General features: G+C 39.3%; 1 protein-coding gene across 1 annotated transcript in view; it reads right to left on the reverse strand.

Annotated features, from left to right (window-relative positions):
- The window catches only part of LOC144630193 (uncharacterized), a 29,551-nt gene extending 17,583 nt beyond the window's left edge, over positions 1-11,968 (reverse strand). Inside the window, exons 1-7 of the mRNA XM_078488511.1 lie at positions 11,849-11,968; positions 11,579-11,715; positions 10,183-10,763; positions 8,997-9,345; positions 8,175-8,353; positions 7,735-7,875; positions 6,655-7,202 (exon numbers count right to left, since the gene is read on the reverse strand). Of these exons, the coding sequence (XP_078344637.1) occupies positions 6,655-7,202; positions 7,735-7,875; positions 8,175-8,353; positions 8,997-9,345; positions 10,183-10,763; positions 11,579-11,715; positions 11,849-11,907 (1,994 nt within the window). The 5' untranslated portion in view covers positions 11,908-11,968. The remainder of the gene's footprint in view (positions 1-6,654; positions 7,203-7,734; positions 7,876-8,174; positions 8,354-8,996; positions 9,346-10,182; positions 10,764-11,578; positions 11,716-11,848) is intronic.
- Positions 11,969-13,411: the final 1,443 nt, after the last annotated feature.

Consider the following 13,411-nt stretch of genomic DNA (forward strand, 5'->3'; position numbering starts at 1 on the left):
AGTCGCCATTTGTGTTTCACCGACGAAGGACAAAATAAGGCCAACTTTGACTACTGTAAATGGCCACTGGTATATATCATTTGGTCAAAATATTTACATGTTTAGAAACCTTTGTTATTGGTCTTTACACCAGAAAAGTTTCAGCTCTGGGAATCCAATATTTCTCCGTCAGTAAAATAAAATGTCATGGCATATTAGCGAGTTGGATTTTATGCAAATTACAAGGTTAAAATGCATTTCGGCAATGAAATCACTAACAAGAATAAACCATTCACCGCTACTTATCCTTGTTTATGCTGCTGAGCATTTGCTGACGATATCACTTCAACTTCCAGTGTCCCGTTGAGTCCTTTGACGAAATATATCAAGTGATGATGAACTTGTATGAGCTAAACCAACGGCCACCACTTGTCAATAAACTCGACAACAGGAAATTTGATATATCCACGAATTGACATCTGTGCGGCGCTGATTTCCCGGTTTTCATCGCTCCCTTTAGACGTATTTTGAAAACATGGTAAACTATGCACTCCAAGCTGCAAACTTATCAGTTTTTTATCGATACATTGACAACTTCCAGGAGAATTATTTGTTTAGGAATGAGTGAGCGGAGAAATGGGACTGACCTTTGGATTGACCCCCGCGCCGTCACGTTACTACTTCCTTCTGTCACGCGCGGAATTAAAAATGTAAAAATTGAAAAAGCGACATATCACATACACAATACTTCTTTTAAAAAGATCATAACATTACACTTTTCTAGATTGCGAAAAAATAGGATAGCCTATTTATTAGGATTTTCACCGTTAAACAATTACAATGTGTTTTAAATACATCTGAAAGTAAAAAGAATATAAACTTAAATCAATGTTGTGATTATCTTCTGTACCTCACTTAGCTTCACTTCGACTCACTTCTGCTTTCGAAGAAGTATTTACTACCTTCATTGGTCGTGTTGAGTCGGAAAATACATAAAATTCATGTCTGTTGCTTCAAATATATATTTTCAGTCTTACTGTCCTATTTCCCGTTTCACATTTGGCCAGATTTTTTTTTTTCATTCGCATTTGTCAGCAATGTTCAGAGCCCTACAAGGTGTGAAAACATTAAGGAATTCATTTCTTGATTAGTCTCCCTCGCAGCCGTTTTTAGTGTCGTCACGCAGACTATTTCTTGATATGCCACGCAGACTATTTCTTGATATGCCTCTATCAGGTTACAAACTCTTACTCCATGTTTAAACCGTTAATCTAACGTCCATTTTTGTGATGCAACACGTAAATATGATAGCCCTGTCCGCGCCAGCAGGGGTAAATAGGCATGGTGTGTAGTTTTTCGCCCTAAATTTTTTATATGTATATGAAATTATTTTATTACAGATAAATGATATGGGCATGTAGTTCTTTGCCCTAAATTTTTTTATATGTATATAAAACTATTTTACGACAGGGCGCTTATTTTTTTTTTGAAAAACGACCAAATGTTCAAAACAAAACTTTAATAAATATTAAAATAACTACCAATAACAGAAACTATATGACAGTAATAAATTGTTTAAAATAATTGTTCATTTTAGCAGTAAATATATACGGTACGGTACGGAACGGTAGATGTTCACACTAGCTATGCAACGCTTTTGAGTGATATACCTGATTGAAGAAACATTGACACGTAAAAAGCTTAAACTATGAACGATAAGACCGAATGGGATTATGGGTAGAAAGCATTGGTAAGCTTAGTAGTATTCCATTTATTTATAATCAAGGTAATATTTTCAATTTTTCTATAAAAGCATGATTTATGCAACCTGTCGTATGGTTATGTTCATTCTGTCACAGAAGACGATTACTTTTTCCGATTTCCCAGTAAACATTTGGGTCGCATCGTTTATCGTTTAGGCTTTTCACGGGTCAACGTTTCTTCAATCAGGTGTATACTATGGAATATCTCACGAGTCACTTGTATTTTCTCGGTATACAAACGAGCCTTTAGCAAGTGACAAGTGGGATACCACGTGACAAGCGGGATATTCCAAAGAATAAGAATGGGGGTGCTTATTAGAACGGGGGCGCTTATAGAAATGAGGGCTCTTATCAGAATAGGGTCGCTTATTAGAATGGGGCGCTTATTGGAATAGGGACACTTGAAAAAATGAGAGCGCTTATTAGAATGGGGGCGCTTATAGTTGAATAGTTGTAGGACTGGTCAATCTTAAGTGCTCATTTGCGAGACGTTGGTCGGGGCGGAGGAGGTCCACAGAGAATCTCGAAAATGCCTTCTCCTTCATTTTGTGCTGATATGTATTTTACAGCAACTAGACTATAAAATTTTATAAAAAGGAATTGCGCCAATTTTCACTCATTCCGGCGCATGCGATTTTGCGTATGTAGAAGGCTCCCTAGTTTGCCCCCGACAGGAAAACTAAATTTCCAACATAGTGTTTGATTTTGTTGGGCTATTTCTTGTGGCTATTTTGGAGTTTGCCCCCGCAGACAAAAAAAGCTAGGTACGGCCCTGTAAGAAACGTTGCAAAATGCTCTCTTTTTTATCGTAAATTTTCAAAATACGAACAGGTCGAAAAAGTTATAGGCCCGGGCCTAGGGGCCTATTATTTGTTTAGCATGTTTTGAATAAAAAATCGAACGCGCGGGTTTCTTTTTCACACCTTGTAGGGCTCTGAACATTGCTGACAAATGCGAATGAAAAAAAAATCTGGCCAAATGTGAAAAGGGAAATAGGACAGTAAGACTGGAAATATATATTTGAAGCAACAGACATGAATTTTATGTATTTTCCGACTCAACACGACCTATGAAGGTAATAAATACTTCTTCGAAAGCAGAAGTGAGTCAAAGTGAAGCTAAGTGAGATACAGAAGATAGTCACAACATTGATTTAAGTTTATATTTATTTCACTTTCTGATGTATGTAAAAAACATTGTAATTGTTTAACGGTGAAAATCCTAATAAATAGGCTATCCTATTTTTTCGCAATCTAGAAAAGTGTAATGTTATGATCTTTTTAAAAGAAGTATTGTGTATGTGATATGTCGCTTTTTCAATTTTTACATTTTTAATTCCGCGCGTGACAGAAGGAAGTAACGTGACGGCGCGGGGGTCAATTCAAAGGTCAGTCCCATTTCTCCGCTCACTCATTCCTAAACAAATAATTCTCCTGGAAGTCGTCAATGTATCGATAAAAAACTGATAAGTTTGCAGCTTGGAGTGCATAGTTTACCATGTTTTCAAAATACGTCTAAAGGGAGCGATGAAAACCGGGAAATCAGCGCCGCACAGATGTCAATTCGTGGATATATCAAATTTCCTGTTGTCGAGTTTATTGACAAAGTGGTGGCCGTTGGTTTAGCTCATACAAGTTCATCATCACTTGATATATTTCGTCAAAGGACTCAACGGGACACTGGAAGTTGAAGTGATATCGTCAGCAAATGCTCAGCAGCATAAACAAGGATAAGTAGCGGTGAATGGTTTATTCTTGTTAGTGATTTCATTGCCGAAATGCATTTTAACCTTGTAATTTGCATAAAATCCAACTCGCTAATATGCCATGACATTTTATTTTACTGACGGAGAAATATTGGATTCCCAGAGCTGAAACTTTTCTGGTGTAAAGACCAATAACAAAGGTTTCTAAACATGTAAATATTTTGACCAAATGATATATACCAGTGGCCATTTACAGTAGTCAAAGTTGGCCTTATTTTGTCCTTCGTCGGTGAAACACAAATGGCGACTGAATTAATACGCCCAGTTCAAAAGCTACAAATAACAATTTGAGAAAATTATTACACGACTTTAAAGTGTAAGGGTAATATAATATTTGTGCCAAGTTTCGTTTTAATAGGATAGTTTTAACGCCTCCGATGTTTTCACAAAGAAGTGTGAAAATTTGATTCTTCAAAGCGGCGAAAACGGCCATTTGCATCCAAATTTCAAACACTTCAAACTTTTGAAATTTCGCCTGTAAAATAAAACGCTGAAACTTAAAACTATTTTTCCTCGAATAAGTTCACCTAAAGCAATGTTTTGGCGAAATGAAAAAAATTCGATTATTTCCGAATGTCTTTCAGTTCTCCAAACTCTCCGAATATAGCTCTTAAATATACGACCCGCGAGATATATATTAGGAACCCTAGTTATCTAAATGGGGATCGCTATTGTTTCCAGAAAAAAATCATTTTGCATTAAAGAACTAGTCTAGTTCAACAAAAAGGACTTTTATCTTATATTAAAAACTATTCTTATTGTACAGGAATTAAGATAATGAAAGAAATTTAAGATTTTGCTCCGTGCGCACGTTATCGGCACTACCTAAAAACGTGTTTTTTACGGCATTAAAATTAAAATATCTCAATGTAGAGTTTTAAACTTTTTTTTAAATCGCGATATATTGTAGACAACAGTTTGACATTTAAATTAATGCATTAAAAAATGGGGGTCACCGTGCTCGTTCAAGGGAAAACGACCATTTATTTCCCTACCGAGCTTAGCCTGAAGGGAATCTCGTAGTGTTCTGTGTGCGCGCACGCTCGTGCGCGCGCTAAATGACGCGAAAACTTATGCGCAGAAAGGATGCGCAATGCAATACCGCGGAATCACCTTAAACCAGCCATTAAGCATAGAAAAGCAAAACCAAAGCAAATGCGAATAACTTTTATTAGTCAAGTGGAAATTGCTTAGTAACAGTATTATATGCATTTGAAAATAGTGTAATTGTAGTCAGGGGAAGACATAGTTTGTTGAAGGTTTGTCGCTGACTGTGTTTTGATGTTATTTTTTCAAGACGTTTCGGCTATTGCTTAAGCCTTCATCAGTTAAAAAATCAAAGCTTTCACACGCGATTTAAAAAAATAGCAGCACGTTAGCGCGCGCTTTAAAAATAACGTGTAAAAGTTTGAAACAAAAGAAAACGTGGCGCGAAACTCATGCGCGTGACAAGGACTTGTAAACCTCTGGGATTACAGCATGGTCGTTCCCAGAGTGCGTATCCTTTATGGACAACCAGGCTTCCAAAAAGAGTCGCTTGTGGTAATTTCGCTCATGTCCAACTACATTGACGGCATTGAAATCCATGTGGTGATTATTTTCATGTACATGACAGGAGATCTTTGAGTCATGGTCGAACATGGCCACTGCTCGTTTGTGTTCCGCAATCCGGGTCTTTAATGGTCGCTCCGTTTGACCGTAGTATACAAAGTTACAGTTGGTGCAATCTGAACTCCATAAATCCCAGTATACAATTCACTGTTGAACTTGAGGACACCACGGAGCAGGGACTACCCTTTTTGGATACTATCACAACAAGGAGTGGCACACGAATTGAGGTGAATGTCTACAGGAAGTCAACACATACAGACCGATACCTTGACTTCAATTCTCATCACCCTGTGTGTCATAAGAGATCTGTAGTTTGCACACTGCTACGAAGGGCAAAGAACATTCCTTCAACACAAGAAGGGAAACGAAAAGAAAAAAAACGAGTGAAGTCGGTGTTGCGCGAGAACAACTATCCACCATCTTTTATTAACAAGTGTGAGAGATCACTGACAAAACCACCAGCAGATTTACCAACTAATGGCTTCGTGGTACTCCCCTATGTTCAAGGCATTTCCGAAAAGATTGGCCGCATTTTGAGACAACAAGAGATCAAAGTCGCCTACAAACCGCTAAAAACTGTAAACAGTTTGTTTCCGCGCCCAAAGGCTCAAAATGATGTTGACCGCCCAAGATCTGGCGTAGTTTACAAAATCAATTGCACCAACTGTAACTTTGTATACTACGGTCAAACGGAGCGACCATTAAAGACCCGGATTGCGGAACACAAACGAGCAGTGGCCATGTTCGACCATGACTCAAAGATCTCCTGTCATGTACATGAAAATAATCACCACATGGATTTCAATGCCGTCAATGTAGTTGGACATGAGCGAAATTACCACAAGCGACTCTTTTTGGAAGCCTGGTTGTCCATAAAGGATACGCACTCTGGGAACGACCATGCTGTAATCCCAGAGGTTTACAAGTCCTTGTCACGCGCATGAGTTTCGCGCCACGTTTTCTTTTGTTTCAAACTTTTACACGTTATTTTTAAAGCGCGCGCTAACGTGCTGCTATTTTTTTAAATCGCGTTTGAAAGCTTTGATTTTTTAACTGATGAAGGCTTAAGCAATAGCCAAAACGTCTTGAAAAAATAACATCAAAACACAGTCAGCGACAAACCTTCAACAAACTAAGTATTACATGCATGTTTTGGGTTTTAGTTGGAATAAGAAGAGGACCAGTAAAGAACGAGAATTTGGGGATGAACTGGTTCGGATCATCAGCGCAGTTGAAGTACGGGTTGGATTTGGCAAGAGGTACATAAAACGAGAGAAAGCTTGGCATAAACCCTCAGGAAAATTTGAACGAGCTTTAAATAGAGTCAATGGAAGTGTGGCAGTCACTGTGACGGGCTGCATACTACCAGTTCATCTTTCGGATAGTAAAGCGACTATATACGAAACGAGGGCGATTGCAAGAGGGCTGGGGAGCGGCAGTAGTGAGCTCACTTCGGCTCGGCACCATTTTTGCTCGCTAGCGTTTCAGGCTCGCTTTTATAGCTCACGGGGAGAAAATTATAACCTGTCATATTACCTTTTGTTTTCCCTTTCCATATCTTCTAACTTTTGTAATAACTCCTCGACTGCTCGTTCATTTTCCCGTTTAACATCCTCAAGTTGTATTTCAAGCTCGCTTCTTTCCTGTTCCACTTTCACTTTATCCGTTTGCAATGTCGCGAATTCCTGCTCGAACGCCACGGATTTTTCTTTCTCAATCTTCAGCTCCTCCTGCACTCTTTCCAAGCTTTCTTTTAACTGAGCTATCTCTTTATTGCTTTCTTCGCTGGACTGGTTAGAAGGCGCGGGTTTTGCCGCTTCTTCGCTCGTGGAATCACTTTTGGAATCGCTCGCAACAGCAATTTGAACTTTGGATGACTTGGGTGTCTTCATTACGACTTTTTCTCCTGTTGGAGCGAGATGCTGTGATGGTTTATCCACAAGGCTCACAACTGACATGCTCTCTCGGCTGTCTTTCAAACTGGCCATCGATTCACTGCTACTCCGATATAACCCGTAAGATTCCTTTCTCTTGTATTCATCTAGCTTTTCGTTGAGTTCATTAATCATCTTTTGTTGCTCTTTCTGTCAAAATGACACAATAAATGCATTCAGTTTTAAACTTTAATTACACTACCGTAAAATTCCGGTTATAAGCCCCGCTGCCGCTTAAAAGTCCCCCTGGTTAAAGGCCCATCTACCTGGAAAAAAATACATGCTGGATGACAGTACTGAACAGGAAAAAATTTAATTTATCAGGTGACTTGTTAACTTAAAAACGTGTTTTGTTTAACACTGCCGTGGTTCGTTTCGAGACGTTTTTTATTTGTTCCGCTTATAAGCTGCCCCGGATATAACCCACTACGTTTTTAAGCCCACTCAAAACCCCTTACGAAGTTAAGTATAATTATAAGCACAGGGCTTATAACCGGAATTTTACGCTATTTTGTAAAAGGAAATACATTAAATAAATTAAATTTCCATTCTGTCTTTCGAGAACGTTATTCTAGTAGAGAATTTCAATTTCAAGCACCTTCAGTTATCTTGCGGATTATGATAATTGTACATTTTTCATTGCATTCGCGGGAAATTGTTTCCTCACGCTTGATTTACCAACCATGTTATTTTGTAGGTCTTCATTCTGGTGTTGAAGTCTCTCTGTCTTTACTTTAGCTTTTTTGTTGTTTTTCCTTAGCTCGTCGTTGTGCCTTTTTGTTTTAACCAGTTCGCCCTCAAGGTCTACAACTTTTCCGTCCAGCTAAAAATAAATGATTAACGAAATTGAGTCAGCTAACTATAGCACTTGGGGGAAGGGCCGCACCTAGAATTTTTGGTCTGCGGGGGCAAACTTCTCAAAACTCCGCTGCGGGGGCAAACTCCAATATAGCTACAAGAAATAGCCCAGCAAAATCAAACACTATGTTAGAAATTTAGTTTTAGTTTAAATTTAGTTAATTTAATTTTATTAAATTTAGTTAATTTAGCGGAGTCTTCCAGTAAAATATTTTGAGTACCCCTTCCTCCTCCCCTGGGACAAATTTATACTCAGCTCCTAACCTGGCGAATGTTGTCGTTTCTTTTTCTCATCAACTGAGTCATTAACATAAACTGTTTTTTGGCGTTTTCGAGATTGATGCGAATCTTTCGAACAGGAATCGTTGCAATTGCTTGTCCCATAATCGTCTCCACGTCAATTTCTGCTTGGACCCAGTTATCGCCATTATCCAGCTCATCCACTGAAAGGGTAGAAAAAAAAAACGCAATGGGATTTAAATTATTCTGGTATTCGATTTTTGTCCAACTAAAATTAAAGGGACACAGTCACTAGCTTCACTTTAAAAATTCAAGAGCAAAAAGACATATGGAGACTACGAATAGTGGTCCAATTTTGTTAAAAAGCACCATGCAAGTGTACTGAAGCGATAAACAAGTCATTTTATTGTGATGCCATCAGGAACTTTAGATCTCAACTTGAAAACATCAGGCTGATTTTTTCAAGTTTTGTCCTTGTGGACTGGAAAAACACCTAAAAATTGTTATGGCTCCCTTCTTCCTTCTACAACAATTTAAATTGTCTCCAACTTGATGTGCTAGGTGCATTTCATGTACGAGAAGACCTATTCGCCAATTTTATTACTTTTTCGCACTTTTAATGATATCGGTAGATTTCCACCCTGATGAAATAATAATGAAATAATGCTTTTTACTAGCTATATAGGAGATTAGAATTAACATTAACAAAAATTAACGCCATTTAAATTAACGCGAATTTTTGAAATTCGCGTTAATTTCATGAAGCGTAAATTTCCTATAAGGTATGTGTCAGTGACTGTTTCCTAAAGTTTCTCAAGAACACCAAAATGAGATTTTGTTACGTACCGCTGTAAACCGCCTTTCGAGGCCCACGAGGTTTTGCCTGCAGCGGTTTATCGGAACTCTCATCTAAGGATTCATCTTTAATTTTACTCTCCCCAATCCCTAGCGAGTCAGCTATGCCTTTCAGTCGCACCAATGCAGTGCCAAGGGTTTGCATTTCTGATGCCAATCCGAGCGGCAGATCGTCCAAAAGGAGGTCTGGGCTGAAAAGAAAAACCCGCGCAGGCTTTATCAGCTCTTCGTCAACTGTCGATTCTATCCAGGACTGCATCTGTCGCATGATGTCTTCTCTTTCGACACAAAGCTCCAGGTAAGACGTAATCAGTTTGAGAACTCGCCGGCGTTTTGAGCGCTGTGGATTTACAAAGAGAGCCCGGTTAACAGACAGTGGTATGGAAAGGCGATGGTGGTGTTGGTAGTGGTAGTGATGGTGGTGGGGGGAGGGGGGGATAGCGTCTGTCCATCGTTGAACTTGAACCTTAGAAGCCTGGTCGCCAGTTTATATTATTAAAACTATACTGCAGCCTTTTAACAGTCTCTTTCTCCTCTCGTTTTCCTCTCTCCTCAATCCCAGTCGGTTTTTCCCCACTCGTCTCAGATCCTTTTCGGAAGCCGCGTTTTTGTACTAAAATACTAAATGTTTTTCACCCTACTGAAAAAGACACTTTACCCTCAAAGTGTTTTTCTTTACTCAGGATTACACATGAGTATTGGCGAATACGGGTGGGTGCCCTTACTAAATATAATGTGCTAGCGGCAATGGAGGAAAAAAATCATGATTAGATTCTTGCTTTTGAAATTGTAGTTCAGCTGTGTTTTTATGAGCCATACGGCTCAAATAAAAAACTTTAATAGCTGTAAACTTCAAATTGGCAAAAATTATTGGAAAAATGACGGCCACATAAACAAACAAGGATGATGTTCGAGCATTGACCTGACCTGACATGATGACATGACATGACAAAGTCGGACCGACGTTTTTCAAGTTCACCTGAGCGCAATCCGTTTTAATCTTCTCGAATTTTGCCCATCCATGCCCCTGTTTGGCCCTTCTGTGCTTCTTTTGAGTTATTCTACAGTTTTAAGCCGTTGTTGTGATATTTCAGTTAATTCTATGACCAGTTGGCAAGTGCCGAAAGTTGCCTAAAATTGCGTGACATAGCCCCTTTTATATGCTATAATAGCTTACTCTTATTAACATCTTCTGTGAGATTTTGCGTTTGACTTCTCCACCAGGCATCGTCCAGGTTTCTTCTGTTGTTTTCTTCTCATCTGCCTCATCTTCCTTTTCGTCGATGTCTTCGTCTTCTTCATCACTCGAGACATTTGAATCTTCCTCTGATTCGGACGATTCTCCTATTTTTCCATCTCCTTTCTCCTGTTTTTCTAAAGTCGTAGCTTGGTCTGTAGCTATAGCTTTTTCTAACATATCCTCTCCTTTGCGTTCTTCTCCTTTTTCCTCTTGTCGTTTTAACTTTCTCTTTGCTCTCCTTTCCTTTCTCTTCATTTTCCTTTCTTGCTTCTTTCGTTCCTCTTCTTCTGCTTCATATTCTGGATCAGGGCTTTCAGAAATTTCAAGCTCGACCTCCGCCGTGGAATACTCCCCCATAGCCAAGCGTACCCTCGCAAGCACAGTATTTAGCTCCTCCATCATATTTTCGCGTTCTCGTTTTATCTGCGCTTTCTGAATCTCCGTTAGCTTCAATTGTCCAGCCGCAGGAAGAAAGTCGAACTCAGAATCGGATGGCATATGCATTTTTGGCATTCCGTCTGAAATTAAGAAAAGAATAATCGCTCGTAATTAAGTGATTTTAAAGTTTAAAAAAAGTCGGGATTATGTAATTACGATGAAGAGAAGTTTTTACATTTAAGAGCACTGTTCTTTTGAATGTTCTAAGACAAAAACTAGGAGTGTCTTTGATCTTGTGGTGTAAGGTGGGCGAGAAAAACTGTAGCCTAAGGTGAGAAGCGCGGTAAAAATTGTACTTGACGTGGGAAAGCGCGCCCGAAGCATGTAAACGACAGCTCAAACGCGGGAAACTTGTATCCGACAGTTGTAAGCGCGTGAAAACTTTTGCTTGACGCTGGTAAACGAGGGAATTTGTAAACGACAGTGCAAACGCTGGAAACTTATTCTCGACGGTGTTAGGCGCGGGAAAAATTGTACTCGGCGCTGTCATGGTAAGCGCGGGAAAACTTGCAAGCGACAGTGAAAATGCGGGAAACTTGTAACAAGCTGTGGTATACAAGGAAAACAATCGTGTGACGGACGGTGAAGAATGCAACGAAACTTGAAATTGGTGATGGTAAGCGCTGAAAAAGCCTCGAGAGGAATATTTTTCCGTCTTATCCATTCATTTTAAAAACATTTTAAAAACCGACAAATGCAATACTATAGAATAATATAAAGAATATGAAACAGTCCCTGAAATAGTGTTCTATTTTTTTAAAACAGAAAATGTAATAAATATAATAACAATTAGCTCTTGCCAATCACGAGAACGTTCTTCACTGATCAGGAGAGTAAATTTCCCAAATAAATTTGATAAATTAATGCTATGATTAAATTAAAATGTTATTTTGACCTTCTACTGACAAGCTTTCCTCATCTGGAAGTGACATGGAGGGCTCACGAACACTCTCCACAAAGACCCTCTGATAGCGATCAAAAATGGAGCTACGCTTTTCTGATGTGTCTACCGCACTGGGTTTTTCTTCATCCCTGGTGAGAAAAATTTATTCATTAGTAGATTTCTGGTCATTTCCTCACAGACTGTGTGCAATTACAGGAAGAAATTAATAATTACAGATTAAACAATTAACAAGTCACAATCGATCGATCATATTATCCTTACCGGCGTGTTGATTTTTTACTGTGCTTCTTTTTTCGCTTTTTCATTACTTTCCCGGCCATAATTATGTGCTAAAGTCTCAACGAAAATATTACGTGCAGTTTCGGAATGAAACGCAGATAAAGAACTAACTGAGATGACATCATACAGATCATAATGATCAAAGAGTTTTAACGCGCGCGCTTCCATTAGCCGCGTGCGCATGTACCGTAACTGATCTAATAAACGCCCGGGCGTCTATTAAATATTTGGGGTACTAGGAACAGGGACGGCGGAGCATTTTTCTAACTGGGGGGGGGGGGGGCTGACTAGTGACTTGAAGTTTGGGGGGGGGGCTTAAAAGACTCTTCTCTTAGTAAGTCTTTATTTTTTCGGAAATTCCCCCCCCCCCTAGCCACCTCGGCTCCGCCGTCCATGAGGGGAGGCGTTAAATAGATATGAGGCGTTTATTAGAGAGAGGCGTTTATTTCAATTTAACAGTAACACCGTCAACAAAACAAATAGGATGTGAGTAGTTTTTTAGTGGAGTAAGATACATAACAGAGTTGGTGAGTAGGAGACTAATCTAATCTGCGCTAATGCAAAACCTAGAGATGATGTTCATAGTTCGATATCGACGTTTTTACCGTCATCAGGGTAAACCATGTTGGCGTTGTTGGCCTCTTCGATGCCGAATCAAGCAAAAATCTAACTTAATTGAGTGATTTTACTCTATGGAGCATTCCCTTGGTTTTTGAGATGATTCTTGGAGGGGGGCGTCTATTAGACACGGGGCGTTTATTAGAAAGGGGCGTCTAATACAAACTTTGCACTTTAGGGGAGGCGTTTATTAGATACGAGGCGTTTATTTGAGAGTGGGCGTTTATTGGATCATTTACGGTAGTCCGAAGAACTTTTTTCGCGGGCCCATTTTGATAACTTGTAGCTGTTGTTCACTACAATTAGCTACAATTCAAGTAACCTTTCTCTACTCCCTTGTCTTCGAAATCAACCCCAGTTGGACATTTTTTGTTAGAGAGATACTTCCCAGAGCCTGGTGCGTATTAACTTCTGGAGAATCAAAATTCTTCAAGTGCTGCAAACTAGACTTCCCTACAATTCGAGCTCACACTATCAGAGCACGAAGCGCGAGCGACATTGAGAAATTGTAGCTATAAACATTTGCTCGTAAAGGACGTAGACTACGAGCAGTCCCTATTTTTTCGCAGAGTCCGTCGAGCTTGAAGCGAAATTTTTTTTCGCTTCTCGCCTTGCCCCGCCTCCTCCCCCCGCGCGTAATTTTTTCGCTATAAGCTCGACGAACTCTTCGAAAAAAAATTTCGCTTCAAGCTCGACGGACTCTGCGAAAAAATAGGGACTGCTCGTAGTCTATAAAGGACGCTGCAAAATCACCCAAGAAAAATAATCATCATTATTATGTTAGATCTTAGTTCGCTCAAAAAATATTCCCATTGGCTGAGAACTGAATACCTACACTGGAAACACCGAACTGAGTCGTCCCCATCTAAAATAAAATAAAAACACTCTACATTTTTGTTGTTTCTAAATGGATAGATTAGTGTCAGG

Source organism: Oculina patagonica, chromosome 11 (genome assembly GCF_052425735.1).
Source record: "Oculina patagonica isolate OP01 chromosome 11, crgOcupat, whole genome shotgun sequence".
Taxonomy (NCBI): Eukaryota; Metazoa; Cnidaria; class Anthozoa; order Scleractinia; family Oculinidae; genus Oculina; species Oculina patagonica.